Genomic DNA, 15,800 nt, shown 5'->3' with positions numbered 1-15,800 from the left:
CTGAGTGTAAACATTCCCCCTCTTATTTTTCAGTTCTTTTATTAACTGCTTTAAAATCCATTCAGCATTCCCTATTTCCACCAAGTACACAATTGCTCTTTCACACTTCAAGTCAAGTCACTTTTTATTGTCATTTCAACCATAACTGCTGGTTAAGAACATAGTAAAAATGAAACAGCGTTTTCCAGGCCCATGGTGCTACATGAAACAATACAAAAACTACACTGAACTACGTAAGGAAAAAACACACAATCTACACTAGACTACAGACCTATCCAGGACTGCATAAAATGCACCAAACAGTTCAGGCACTACAATAGATAATAAATAATAAACAAGACAATAGGCACAGTAGAGGGCAGTAGGTTGGTGTCAGTCCAGGCTCTGGGTATTGAGGAGTCTGATGGCTTGGGGGAAGAAAATGTTACACAGTCTGGTCATGAGAGCCCGAATGCTTCGGTGCCTTTTGCCAGATGGCAGGAGGGAGAAGAGTTTGTATGAGGGGTGCGTGGGGTCCTTTGTAATGCTGTTTGCTTTGCGGATGCAGCGTGTGGTGTAAAAGTCTGTAATAGTGGGAAGAGAGACCCCGATGATCATCTCAGCTGACCTCACTATCAGCTGCAGGGTCTTGCGATCCGAGATGGTGCAAATTTGGAATCAGGCCGCGATGCAGCTGCTCAGGATGCTCGCAATACAACCCCTGTAGGATGTGGTGAGGATGGGGAGGTGGGAGATGGACTTGGCCTTCACAGAAAGTAGAGACACTGCTGGGCTTTCTTTGCTATGGAGCTGGTGTTGAGGGACCAGGTGAGATTCTCCGCCAGGTAAACATCAAGAAACTTGGTGCTCTTAATGATCTCTACGGAGGAGTCGTCGATGTTCAGTGGAGAGTGTTAGCTCTGTGTCCTCCTCTAAGTCAACAACCATCTCTTTTGTTCACATTCAGAGACAGGTTGTTGGCTCTGCACCAGTCTGTTAGCCGCTGCACCTCCTCTCTGTATGCTGACTCATCGTTCTTGCTGATGAGACCCACCACGGTCGTGTCATCGGCGAACTTGATGATGTGGTTCAAGCTGTGTGTTGCAGCACAGTCGTGGGTCAGCTTGACCAGTAGATTTTCCTCGGGGTCAGTATTGGGACAGCTACTTTTCACATCGTCAGTGAATTGATGCTTTGTGACGAAGTTTGCGGATGATATGAAGATGGGTGGAGGGGTAGGTAGTGCTGAGGAAGCAATATGTTTGCAGCAGGACTTGGACAAATTGGAAGAAAGGGCAAAAAAGTGGCAAATGGAATAGTGTTGGGAAATGGAACAATAGTGCAGACGGTTATCTAAATGGGGAGAAGGTTCAAACATTTGAGATGCAGAGGGACTTGGGAGTCCTCATGCAAGTCTTCTAGAAGGCTAATTTAACAGTTGAGTCTGTGGTAAAGCAGGCAAATGCAATGTTGGCATTTATTTCAAGGGAATAGAATATAAAAACAAGGAGATAATGCTTAGCCTTCACAAGACACTAGTCAAGCTGAACTTGGAATATTGTTTATGGTTTTGGGCCCCATATCTCAGAAAGGATGTGTTGTCATTGGAGAAAGTTTAGAGGAGGTTCACGAGGATGATGGTGGGAATGAAGAGGTTAACATATGAGGAGCATTTAGCAGCTTTGGGCCTGTATTCACTGGAATTTAGAAGAATGCGGGTGGAGGGGGGAGGGGTTGGTCTCATTGAAACTTATCGAATGTTGAAGGACTAGATAAGGTAGATGTGGAGAGGATGTTTCCGATAGTGGAGATATCCAGAACTAGAGGGCACAGCCTCAAAATTGATGGGCGACCCTTTAGAACAGAGGTAAGGAAGAATTTTTTTAGCCAAAGAATAGTAAATCTGGAATGCTCTGCCACAGTGGGGGCCAAGTGTGTGCATATATTTAAGCTGGAAGTTGATCATTTCCTGATCGGTCAGGGCATCAAAGAATAAGGCAAGAAGGCAGGTATATGGGGTTGAGTAGGATCCAGAATCAGCAGTGATGGAATGGTGGAGCAGACTCGATGGGCTGAATGGTTTAATTCTGTTCCTATGTCTTATGGTCTGACGTAGGAACAGAATTAGGCCATTTGGCCCATTGAGTCTGTCCTACCATTCCATCATGGTTGATGCATTTCCTCCTCCTCAGCCTCATTCCCCGGCCTTCTCCCTATAACCGGTGATGCTGTGTCCAATCAAGAACCTATCAACCTCTCCCTTAAATACACCAAATGACGTTGGAAACCGTCATCATATTTAATTTGTAATTGGAGCCATGGTCTCCAGAGATACACATGTTGTGTTGGAAGGGTGATTATTGAACCAGGTTAGATGTATGTATTGTAATAAATATTTTGTGATTCACTAAGGGAGTACAGATGGCATTTTTGAATTGGGTGAATTAGCCTTTCCTATAGGCATCCATTAGTCTCGTGAGACCATGGATTTGTGCCTTGGAAGGTTTCCAGGGCGCAGGCCTGGGCAAGGTTATATAGAAGACCGGCAGTTGCCCATGCTGCAAGTCTCCCCTCTCCATGCCGCCGATGTTGTCCAAGAGAAGGGCACTAGGGCCGATACAGCTTGGTACCAGTGTTGTCGCAGAGCAATGTGTGGTTAAGTGCCTTGCTCAAGGACACAACACGCTGCTTCAGCTGAGGCTCAAACTAGCGACCTTCAGATCACTAGATGAATGCCTTAACCACTTGGCCACGCGCCAACACGAATTAGCCTTATTATCACAGCAAATGTTAAGTACCCTTACATGTAAACACATGAGATTGCAGAGCAACACGGCGGGGGGGGGGGCGGTGAAATGCTGGAGGATCTCAGCAGGTCAGGCAGCCTCCAGGGAAGAGAATAAATCATCGATGTTTCAGGCTGAGACCCTTCATCAGGACTGGGAAGAAAGGACGGGTGGGAGCCAAAATAAGGTAGTGGGAGGAGGGAAGGAGGACAAACTGGCAGGTGACAGGTGAAACCAGGTGGGTGAGGAAGGCGGGGGATGAAGTGAGCTGCTGGGAGGTGGTGGGTGGAAGAGGTAAAGTGCTGAGGAAGGAGGAATGTGATAGGACAGGAAGAATGAAGTACAAGAGAAAGAGAAGGAGTTGCTGGGCAGATGAGTACATTTAAACTGTTACCTGCAGATTTAGATGTGCAGCTTCTTTATCACGACGCTCTCTGCTTTCGTAGAAATTCTAGAATTAAAGTAAATGTGATCATCAGCTTATTCAAACCAGATTTATTTCTAAGGTTCTAAAGCTGTTAGTAAACCTGGGCTTTCTGCTTAACTTAAAGTCAAAATACAGTTTAAAAAAAAATCCATTTCCTATCCATGGAAAGCATCTGACCCAGATGGGGTACAAGGCCGAGTGCTAGAAACCTCTGTTGATCAGCTGATCAACTGGTTGGAGTTATTACTGAGATCTTTAACTTCTTACTTCAGCAGTCTGAAGTACCCAGCTGCTTCAAGCAGGCTTCAGTTGTACCAGTGCCTAAGAAGAGTGTGGAACTTGTGAAACCTGCCTCAATGACTATTGCATTCATTGTGAAGTGCTTTGAGGTTGGTGATGAAACATCTGTTCCTGCCAGAGAAGTGACTTGGATCCTCTCAAATTTGTCTACTGGCACAACAGGTTGAGACCATTGTTGTTGACCAAATCAAATGTAGCATGAATCAGTATATGGGAAGGAGACTGAAAATCTGCTTTCGTGGTACCATAACAACACCTGTTACTCAATGTCAGCAAGACCAAGGAGCTGGTTATTGACTTTGGGAGGAGGATACCAGAAGTCCATGAACCAGTCCTCATCAGGAATCAAGGTGGGGAGGTCCCCAACTTTAAATTTCTTGGTGTTATCATTTCAGAGGATCTGTCCTGGACGTAAGTGCTATTACAAAGAAAGAACACCTATGCCTCTACTTTCTTAAGTTTGTGAAGATGCATGACATCTAAAACTTCGACAAACTTCAATAGATATGTAGTAGAGAGTGTATTGACTTGTCACAGGAAAGCAGCATCCATCATCAAGGACCCCTCCCCAACAGATTTGGGAACAGTTATTACCCCTCAACCATTCTTGAACCAAAGGGAATAACTTCACTCAACTTCTCACCCCAATACTGAACTGTTTCCACAATCTATGGACTCGCTTTTAAGGATGCTTCGTTTCATGTTCTCTATAATTATTACTTACTTATTATTTTTCTTTTTCTTTGGTATTCTTACATTGGTTGTATGCCCATCCCACTGGGTGTGGTCTTACATTGATTTTGTTGTGTTTCTTGGATTTACTGAGTATGTCTCCAAAAAAAATTAATCTCAGGGTAGTATAGGGTGGTATATACGTACTTTGATAAATTTACCTTTGTAACGTTCCGTTATATTGGCTCGTGTATGTCTAGGGGAAATCCAGCCCAGCACCCGCCTCAACACTCCCCATAGGGTCGGTTGCCGCCCGAATCAATCACAAACATCAATCATCAGCCAGCACACCCAGTAAATTTTAACAAATACACTTTATAGATATTACTAATTCTATGACATTAATATACATTTGATACAGAGAGGAAAGTAATGAAAAAAAAGGCGCCAACACTTATCAAAGTCCAAGTTCTTTGCGCGCTACTGTTGGAGCTCAATTCGACTTCAGACGACCACCCGAATTCCGTCGACTCACGGCTCGGGACCACCCTGAGTGATCGACCGGAGCCTCTCCACACGTCCGCGGTCTTCCTCGTCTCTCCTCCGACCCCCTGCCCAAACTCAGTCCACAGTCATATCATACAGCATGGTATTCGAAAACAAACGATACATAACCACCCATTGGCTAATAGAACCCTGTTATCTCATTTTAAAGTAAAACAAACTGTTAGCGCAAACTCTCTTCAGCGTTAAAGCACAACAAAGCCGCATTCCCCAGATTAACATAACAAAGTCGCCATTTTAAATGTAACAAAAGAAAGACCCCGTACACACTCCCCGCCACCACAAAAAGTCATGCCCTCATGACGTTAACAGAGTTCACCAGTGCTCCTTGTACTCCTGCAGTACAGGGGAGTTTTCAAAATTAAAGGCCTCCTCAGTCAGCTGCCCCCCCCCCCCCCGTTTCCCAATAGTTTCCCTCCAGTGGGCTTCACGTGGGCGCTGGACATCACCGTCACCGGGAACAAGTGCGCAAGGGGCATCCCACGCTTAAAGGTGATCTCCCTCTCTGTGATGTTCCTTACCATCACCCCCATCCGCCGTGCCTGTACAGCTGAGGGCCTCTGCAATTCAGGTCTCACTAGCGCCCCAGCCGGGAACCAGGACTCCCTTTCCAGGTCGTCGGGGGTGTCTACTAGCAGGGCCTTGCCCGGTGGTAATCTGGGGGTCCCCATCACTAATGCTGCCTCCCCAACTGTATCACCTTAGGCCTCACCTGAGTGCACCACACCGTCCCTCGTTTGCACTCAGGATCCAGCCCCTGGAGGTCACTCACTCCTTCGTACACCGCTCGGAACACGGGGTGTACCGAGAGGGTCTCCAAAAAGTTCTCCTTCCCCGCCCCCCCCCCCCCCCGCTTCTTACAGGCTCCCAAGAGCCGTCGCACCAGAGGGGAGTTGGTCCCCACCAACAGGGCAGCACCACCGGTCTCCACCGGGTCCGGACAAACCAACACCAGCGTCTCAAAGGCTTCCGATACTCCCACATCTCCCTCCGAAAATTCCAATCTCACTGACAAGTATCCATCGTACGGGTAATCACCATCACTTATGCCCCAAATCTCCAATGCTTTAAACGGAGTGACTGCCAGATGTTTCAGATATTTGTTGTAGAACGACCGGTACAGTAAGGTAACCTGCGACCCGGTGTCAAGGATGGCTTTCGCAAAGATTCCCTCTATCCGTAGGGACACGCTGGAATGGGGTCCCACCAGTCCATCAGGAATTTGGGCTTGTTCTTTCTGGGGTTCCATAGCGGTTTTCTGGGAACGTGTTCCTCCTGAGACTCCAGTCTGTTCCCTCACTGAGCCTCTAAGTTTCCCGACACCTCTCCCTTCTTAGTGGCCCGGGGGCCCTCCCCCCTCGGCGCATCTCGTCTCTCACAATCCTTCCGCAAGTGGCCAGCTTCCCCACAGCGGTAGCACACCCCCGGCCACTCACATTCCCGGCGGAAATGCCCCTCTCCTCCACAGTTATAGCACCCACTACTCGCTGCCTCTCTCCTCCCAATACGGCACCCCGGAGACCCCTTGGATTTCTCTGGTCTCACCCCGACTACCACCTCCTGAACCGCTGAAGACCGTCCCTGAGGGTCCGAGCCCCCTGGTCAGCCCAAAGCACACTCCACGGCCCGTACCTCTCGGATCAGCTGTCCGAATGATGGAGGGGAGCTCTGCTTAAATGACTGCCGTACACTCCAAGCCACTCTGTCATCCTCCTGGGAACCGCTACATATCTGGCTCATCCTTAACTCCACCACTTCATCCTCCTTCACTACCCCTTGTCGCAGCAACCCCGTAAGCTTTCCTTCCAGCCTGAAAGCATAGTCTGAGAGCTTTTCCCCTCTTCTCTGCCCCATCCGTTGAAACTCTGCTAAATGCCGCCAGGGATCCCCTGACAGTCCAAACACTTCCTCCAAAGCGTCCAAACACTCCGATAGGGAAGCCAAGGGGCGTGCCGCTCTCAGATCGCGGACCACCCGGGCTGCCCCGCCCCTTAAGCTTTCCACCAATCGCTGTCTCTTTTCCTCATCCGAAACTGGCCACACCTCTAACAATTGGGATGTATCTTCAACCCAGGTATCATAGTCATCCTCCCCTTCCGGGGTGGGCTTGGCTCCCGAGAAAATTCTCAGCTTCGGGCGGTGCCCCTCAACCCTTCTCGCCAGGGAGGTAATGGCAGCCGTTAACTCGGCAGTCTCATCCCACCCATGGGGGCCGGGCCTGGCCAAATCTTCCCACTCCACACCTCCACCCCTGGCTACTGGCACCTCCCTTGGGGCCTCATCTAGCTCCTCCTCCTTTGGCACCTCCTCACTTGCGTCCTCGGGGAGAGTGTGGAGACCCCACGGCCCCGCCTCCACCGGGGCATGGACTGTCGCTGGTAGTTCCAAAGTCATGACATCGGCACTCGTCCGCACCAACATCCAGCTAGCCTCCAGTTCTTTCCCACCCCTTCTAGCTACAAGTTCTACCTGCCCGATACCTTTAATCAAACTCAACCCTCGCACCAGTACCTCTGCCGGAATGCGATAATCGACCCCGCTTACCACACATGCATGATTCACTGGTACCTCCTCCAATTCACACCAACTTACAATCTTATCTCGATCCATCTTCACACCACTTACCACAACGACAAGTACAACTTTCCCGAAAAGTCCAAATCCCGGACGAGCCCCCACTTGTAACGTTCCGTTATATTGGCTTGTGTATGTCTAGGGGAAATCCAGCCCAGCACCCGCCTCAACACTCCCCACAGGGTCAGTCGCCGCCCGAATCAATCACAAACATCAATCATCAGCCAGCACACCCAGTAAATTTTAACAAATACACTTTATAGATATTACTAATTCTATGACATTAATATACATTTGATACAGAGAGGAAAGTAATGAAAAAAAAAGGCGCCAACACTTATCAAAGTCCAAGTTCTTTGCGCGCTACCGTTGGAGCTCAATTCGACTTCAGACGACCACCCGAATTCCGTCGACTCATGGCTCGGGACCACCCTGAGTGATCGACCGGAGCCTCTCCACACGTCCGCGGTCTTCCTCGTCTCTCCTCCGACTCCCTGCCAAAACTCAGTCCACAGTCATATCATACAGCATGGTATCCGAAAACAAAACGATACATAACCACCCATTGGCTAATAGAACCCTGTTATCTCATTTTAAAGTAAAACAAACTGTTAGCGCAAACTCTCTTCAGCGTTAAAGCACAACAAAGCCGCATTCCCCAGATTAACATAACAAAGTCGCCATTTTAAATGTAACAAAAGAAAGACCCCGTACACCTTGAATTTAAATTTCTTTCCACAACTTGTTTTATTGAGAGCACTTTCTCCTCTTTAATTTGCCCTGTGATCTACAGTCACTGATTTACCTAATAACAGAACTGAGGCGGCAGATGGAAAAGGTGGAAGTGGAGCTAGCATTATTCCAGGAAAAGAGGTCCCAGTTTGGGGATCAAGAGGTGACTGCATGACAGGGGATGCAGTGTTGCCATGCATGACATCTCTCATTGATCTGGATGGCTTAAGGCAGGAAGGTCTTTCAATCCAGCTATTACTGCTGCCTTTACCCTGTATCGTTAGACCAAGTGTCTTGTTTTGGCTCCTGACTTGTGAGCAGCTTGTTACTGATCAGTGGGAAGTGTTAAAAGTTGAAAATGGCTTTTTGACCACATTCACACACCATATAATTCACTGAGAATATTGCAGCTGCTGGAAAAACATAGTGATGTATAAAAATGGAAGTACACAGGACACCACGGTAGCATAGCAGTTAGCGAGACACTGTTACAGCTCAGACCATCAGAGTTCAATCCTGACGTCATCTGTAAAGAGTTTTCACGCCTCCCCCCCCGCCCCCCATGACCACATGGGTTTCCTTGGGGTGCTATATTTTTCTCCCACAGCTCAAAAGCTAGTAGGTTAAGTGGCCATTGTAAATTGCTCTGTGATTAAGTGAAGGTTAAATCGGTGGGTTGATGGCAGCACAGCTCACTGGGCCAGGTGGGCTTGTTCTGTGCTGTTTCTCTAAATAAATAAATGTTGGAAATATTTGGTGGGCCTGGAGAGACATGTTTTAGTCTGGTGACCTTTTAGAGATGGCTGACAGTTTCGCTGAACTTTATTTATTTAACAGCAGTATGCATTCTGTCTAAGCCATGACGGAAAGCTATGAAATGTATTACTTTCTCTAGCTCTGTTTCTTGCCCATCTTCCTATTCCAAATAGAGCAAGAGTGAAATGTGTACCTTCCCCACTCTAACACCTTATTGACTCCCTTAACCTATTCTGAACGATATCACTCTTGTTTTAATTATCAGTCCACATGCCCTTCATTTTCCTGCATTCTAACAGGCCATCTCAATGATTTTTCTCAACACTGCCCTTTTGATAGTGTGCTCAAAACAGCGTACAGCATTTTAAATTTAACTGAAGGATAAAATGACAAGTTTCAGTTAAGTGAAGTGACCTCCATATGGGACGACACTATAGTGTGGTGGTTAGCACAATCTCTTTACAGTGCTAACTGTAAAGATTGGGGTTTGATTCCTGCTGCTGTCTCTACGTTTTCTTCATGACCATGTAAGTTTCCTCTGGTTTCCTCTCTCATTTCATAAGACGTAAGACAAATTCCGAAGATATTCGGCTAGGGTTAGTGAGTTGTGGGCATGCTATGTCGGCGGCAAAGACATGGTGACACTTGCAGGTTGCTCAGTACTATCCTCGATGATTTCAGGCAAGTGACACATTTCACTGTGTGTTTCAGTGTACATGAGACAAATAAAGTTAATCTTTATATTTGCCTTGTTTAATTCCAGAAAACTTTGAGAGTCATCTTGGTCAAATGCAATATGTTGAATTTGTATCTACTGTTGTTTGGCATTCTTTAAGAGTTGCTTTGATTGTATAGATCTGGCAGGAGTTTATTAATAAGCTATAGTTGGCATTCATGTTACAAGCTTAGCAAACGTTGTGGAGCCTCCTGAGTAGCTATGTAATTGGATTAAAGGTCGGGGAGCAGTTCCAGCTCCTGCTTTCCCTTTTGTACTTGGTCTTTGCTAAATTTGGTATGCACCGGCACTTTTCTCATTTCTCTTTTTCACTATTAGTCCCGCTTTCTCCAGTAGATTTCTCTTGCTTTCCCCTTCTCCTCCTCTCCCAAAACCCTAACCCACATCATCACCTTCCCCTGAAGCTCCTGTGAAACCAGTGCAAGACAGTGGTAAACCTGAGAAGACCAGTGGGCAATGGTTGAGAGCAAGTCGAAGATGAGCAGCGTATGACCATTGAAAACCATGGGGAGCGTTGTGGTTCCTTTGAGTTCCTAAAGTGGTGGAAAGTGAGCAGTCCAATTGTACCATCACCTCACTATGGTGAAAAATAGTTGAGGAAGAGGCGGTGAAGGGACAGGGCAGGCACCAAGCAATGAGGGTGGAAAATAAAAATCAATCTTTCAGTTGAATAGATGCCAAATTGAGCTTGGCTGCCAACAGAATTAAAAAAAACAGTATTAATGAGATGGAGCTGCATGGAGAGCTTTGTGGAGCAGTAACTAACGTCCATGTAATGTGTTCCTGTTGTGTCGGACATCTGAAGCATGAGTTGCTGCTTGTATTCTGAGATGGATTGAAAGAAACTTGTAAATGTCTGTAAGTCAGGCATGCTTCCACTGTTCCATTGCTTAAACAATTCGAAAATATTCATGGACACTGACTTTGCCAAGCTGTTTATCCATGCACGTGAAGTAAATAATGTGTTTTGACTTTAATTAGAACCTCAAAGAATATAACATCTGTGTTTAATTTGATAAATTCCATCATTGGTTTAGAATGCATGCCTGCTGTGGTTAAAATGTGGGGAATGAGTATTTACATTTTTAAGCATGATTGTTTAGCAATTTGAACAATTATATAATGTACAAAAGTATCTAAGCAGATCTGCAGCTTAGTTTGATATGTGACATGGCTGTATGAAACCTACATATTTCTGCAGTTCATTTAATCTAATTAACAAATTCCAAGCTGCTTCTGTATATTTCAGCTTGTCATTGGTTGATTCTAACTTGCTCAGAAAATGTCTCCCATACCCATCACGTTTGTATTATTTGCATTATGAAACTTTTTATGATGATGATTTACATTTGGGGCACCTGGTTGAATATAACTGGCAGGAGTTGATGAATATTTTTGAAAAGGAACTGGGAGTATTTTCACATTTCTGCATAGGCATTGGTTCCATATTGATGAGTTAACTTTAATGATCATTGGAAATGTTTGAATATTACCACAATTTTCTCATAAATGTGTGCATCAGTCACGATGACTAATTGAGATCAGTCTCAACATGCTTTGAAATTGCATCTCCTTTAGGGGTTGTATCAAGAGGTTAATGATCTGAGGATGAAGGTGGTTGACATGGAAAATGAAAGAGTTCAGTTTGAAAAAAAGCTCAAGTCAACCAAGGTAAGGGTTTTTTTCTTTTTAAAGATACAGCATGTTAATAAGCCTGTACTATGTTTAATAGTTCAGTAATATTTGAGTGATACTGTAAATCTATTTGATTTGGCATTTGTTTACATAATTCATTATGGTTTATGTATGAAATGCATGAATGGCCACCGTGTCATATTTGAACACCTCACTAAAGTAAAACGAGGCATACACGTTCTCCCAGCCTTCCATGTTTTTCTTTCCATTAGTTTTAGGAATTACAAAATGTAACACAGCCCTTCTGGCCTAATGAGCCTGTGCTGCCTATTATACCCATGTGACCAATTAATCTACTGACTGAATGTGGGAGGAAACCAGAGCACCTGGAGGTGACCCACACAGTTATGAGGAGAACATACAGACGGCTGTGGTTGCTGGCACTAACGGCTAGACTACCGTGCCGCCCTGAATTAAACGTTGCCTCCTTGATTACAAAACAAAATCAATGGTTAAAGCTTGATGGTTCTACCATGTGGAGAAAATCAGAAACTGCTGGGTTCACTTTCCAACATTTGTATCCTTTCATAGCTCCAGTTTAATCTGAGCTGTCCCCAGTGATTCTTTCTGTACTTCTGAATCAGATTTATTTTCACTGACTTAATAGTGTAAAATTATTTCAGAACTGGAATAATGAACGTGGAAATGATCCCTTTGGTCAACTGAATCCATGCCAACCATTAACCACCCCTTCACATTAATGCTACATTCAGTTCTTTTAAACCCCCTATATTCCCATCAGCTTCCCCACCAAGTGTTCTTCCATTTAGCTACATTCGGGGCAATTAACCTGCTAACACTCAATTCATTGGAATAGAAGAGGAGCCCAAAATGGCTTTCATGTAACAAGAAAGCTTGCCTTGCACACTGTTCATTACACAGTGCATTGACGTACTACCAGGTAAAGCAATAACAGAATGCAGAGTAAGTGTAATGGTTACAGAGAAAATGAAGTACAGATAAACAGTAAGATGCAAAGTCATGAGGGAGATGGTGAGGTCAGGAGTCCATCTTATCATTGTAGAAAGCATTCTCGCCTTAAAATGTCGAGATAGAAACTGTCTTTGAGCAGTGTCGTTGCCGATGAGCTAGTCTCTGAAAACCTGCACTCGTTCCTCAATCACACTTTGTTTACTAGTGCACAGGGAGAACAGCCTACGGGTCCAGTCATCACATTGTTCAGAAGTCTGAACAGAGGAATACTCGTATAGAATTGACTTGCAGTTACTGATATTGGTCAAAATTCTTTCTTTCCCCCAAGATAAATGGTCATTCACAATACTGGCATTAAAAGTCAATAAAAGCTACAAACTAACAACTGATGATACTTTTAAGTCAGTAAAGTAATTGTCTCTTGGCGTGTGTCTTACATTCTTCAATCACATCCTTGTCTCAGTATGCCAAATAGCTCTGGTCCTCTGCTGTGCAATGGGAAGCTGTGTGCTTCAAAATCCTTTCTTGACTAGGCTAAGCTAACCTCGCCTAGACATGATCTTAACCCTTGCCTTGTTGCAACATCCACACATGGTGGAACATAGTTCCAGGCATTTGTATTTTCTGCCTGACAGAAGAGGGGAGAAGAGAGAAGAAATTGGCAGTCACAAAGAGCGTGCAAAGTCCACACAGACAGCACCTGAGGGCAAGATTAAACCTGTATTTCTGCTGGTGTTTGGCAGTGGCTCTACTTAATGCACCACTATACTCCCAAATTTTATCAGTCCAGCATGAAGTGTAGGGCACTCAAAGAAAGACATGGCTTCACACACAACCTTACTGTGTTGTTACCAAATCTGTTTTGCCTGTGCTTTGGTTTGTAGTGAGCTGCAGCAACTTTTGGTTCAAACAAACAGGATCTATTTGCTTGCCTAGAGGCTGCTTTCTTAAACGTTAAATGTACTTGCATTTGAAGAGACTCGATAATCTCCAAACCTTCAGATCTTAAAGTGCTCCCCAAAGGTGGCTACACGGTTTAATGCTGTGGTTAAGAAAGCATGTGGCATGCTTGCCTTTATAAGTTGAGACCTTGAGTTCAAAAGTCAGGAAGTTGTGTTGCAGCTTTATAAAATTCTAGTTAGGCCAAATCTAGAGTATTGCATACAGTTTGGGTCACCTCATTATAGGAAGGATGTCAAGACCTTGGAGAGGGTGCAGAAGAGGTTTACCAGGATGCTGCCTGGATTTACAGAGAGGTTGGACAAACTTCGGTTGTTTTCTCTGGAGCGGTGAAAGCTGAAAGGAGATAGATTGGTGAGATTATGAAAGGCATATATTGAGTAAACAGTTAGTATCTTTTTCCCAGGATTGAAATGTCTAATACCAGATGGCATGCATTTAAGGTGAGAGGGGGTAGGTTCAAAGGAGATTTGAGGGGCAGGTGCCTGGAATGCACTGCCTGGGGTGGTGGTAGCGACTAATAAGAACATAAGAAATAGGAGCAGGAGTAGGCCATCTGGCCCATCGAGCCTGCCCTGCCATTCAATAAGATCATGGCTGATCTGTTCGTAAACTCGGCTCCATCCACCTGCCTTTTCTCCATAACCCTTAATTCCCCTACTATGTAAAAATCTATCTAACTGTATCTTAAATATATTTAGTGAAGAAGCCTCAACTGCTTCCTTGGGCAGAGAATTCCACAGATTCACCACTCTCTGGGGGAAAAACAGTTTCTTCTTATCTCTGTCTTAAATCTTCTCCCCTGAATCTTGAGGCAATGTCCCCTAGTTCTAGTCTCACCTACCAGTGGAAACAACTTTCCTACTTCTATGTTATCTATTCCTTTCAAAATTTTGTATGTTTCTACAAGATCCCCACTCATTCTTCTGAATTCCGGAGAGTATAGTCCCAGGCAACTCAATCTCTCCTCATAGGTTAACCCCTTCATCCCTGGAATCAACCTGGTGAACCACCTCTGCACTGCCTCCAAAGTCAGTATATCCTTCCAAAGTCAGTATATCTATGGAGACCAGAACTGCACCCAGTACTCCAGGTGCGGCCTCACCAGTAAGTACCCTGTATAGTTGCAGCATGACCTCCCTGCTCTTGATTTCAATCCTTCCAGCAATGAAGGCCAACATTCCATTTGCTGCCTTAATAACCTGTTGGACCTGCAAGACAACTTTTTGGGATTCATGAACAAGCACTCTCAAGTCCCTCTGCACAACAGCATGCTGCAATATTTCACAATTTAAATAATAATCTGCTCTTCTATTATTCCTTCCAAAGTGGATGATCTCGCATTTACCAACATTGTTTTCCATCTGCCAGACCTTGCCCCACTCACTTAACCTATCTATATCCTTCTTCAGACTCTCCACATTCTCTGTACAATTTGCTTTTCCACTCAGATTAGTGTCATCAGCAAATTTTGCTATACCGCACTCAGTCCGCCCTTCCAAATCATCGATGTAAATGGTAAACAGCTGTGGGCCCAGCACCGACCCCTGCAGCACCCCACTCACCACTGACTGCCAACTGGAGAAACACCCATTTATACCAACTCTTTGCCTTCTATTAGTTAACTAATCAACTATCCATGCCAATACACTTCTGTAAACTTAAATTCGCCAGACCAAATTACCATAGCACAAAAAGATCGTTACTTATCTTTTCACCGGTTTATTTCTTCGAGCTCAGCCGGTGAGGGAACTTGGTCCCGACATCGGGGGGTGGGGGAGAAGTGTTCTCATCCCTCTGGCAGTTCAAACGAGTTCACTGCTTGACTTCCAGAATTGTTACAATTTATAAGACCACAGATACAAAAGAACAATCACTTCGATAGACACTCCAGCTGCTCAAATAGAGCAAAACTTCTTAACTTGGATAAGAGACTCCGCCAAATTTAAGCTTTATTTAAGAAAAGAATGTCCTGTCTTATCTCCATCAGCAACTGTCTTTTGTCGAAACCAAAAGGTGTGAAAAATCAGGAGATGTCTTTTGTGGATCTTTGTGAGCTTTAATCCTTATCTCGCTCCAAAGAAGCAACTGTAGACATCATCTTAAACATGATGTAGCCATTTACGAACCAGAATACACAGACACAGTCGGTACTCAACCTTAACCCATTATTTACAGGAATTTGAGAATTCCCCCAATTCCCTTAAAACTTTATCACTTCCTCTGACTCCATGCATCCGTATCTTATTTATAAGTCTCTTGTGTGGCACCTTATCGAATGCCTTCTGGAAATCCAAGTATATGACATCCACCTGCTTCCCTCTATCCACTACACTCATTATGTCCTCAGAGAACTCCAGTAAGTTTGTCAAACAGGACCTGCCCTTTCCGAATCCATGCTGCGTCTGTCTAATGGAACCACTCCTTTCTAAATGTTTCGCTATTTCTTCCTTAATGACAGCTTCAAGCATTTTCCCGACTATAGATGTTAAGCCAACTGGCCTACAGTTGCCCGTCTTTTGCCTACATCCTTTTTCAAAAAGTGGCGTGATGTTTGCTGTCTTCCAATCTGCCGGGGCCTGCCCAGAGTCTAGAGAGTTTTGGTAAATGATTACCAACACGTCTACTATAACCTCCACCAATTCCCTCAGCACCCTGGGATGCATCCCATCATGACCAGGGGACT

The 15,800-nt window shown here is 45.0% G+C and overlaps 1 protein-coding gene across 12 annotated transcripts in view; it reads left to right on the top strand.

Annotated features, from left to right (window-relative positions):
- ppfibp1b (PPFIA binding protein 1b) overlaps positions 1 to 15,800 on the top strand; it is a 255,819-nt gene that overhangs the window by 114,533 nt on the left and 125,486 nt on the right. For 7 of the 12 annotated variants that reach the window (XM_063057586.1, XM_063057583.1, XM_063057582.1 and 4 more), the window contains 2 exons: positions 8,096 to 8,197; positions 11,105 to 11,197. In XM_063057586.1, the coding sequence (XP_062913656.1) occupies positions 8,096 to 8,197; positions 11,105 to 11,197 (195 nt within the window). The remainder of the gene's footprint in view (positions 1 to 8,095; positions 8,198 to 11,104; positions 11,198 to 15,800) is intronic. The other 5 variants (XM_063057590.1, XM_063057585.1, XM_063057591.1 and 2 more) reach the window with 1 other exon arrangement.

Source organism: Mobula hypostoma, chromosome 9, assembly GCF_963921235.1.
Source record: "Mobula hypostoma chromosome 9, sMobHyp1.1, whole genome shotgun sequence".
Lineage (NCBI taxonomy): Eukaryota > Metazoa > Chordata > Chondrichthyes > Myliobatiformes > Myliobatidae > Mobula > Mobula hypostoma.
Note: the sequence above shows the minus strand (reverse complement) of the source record. Positions and strands in the feature narration are given on the sequence as shown.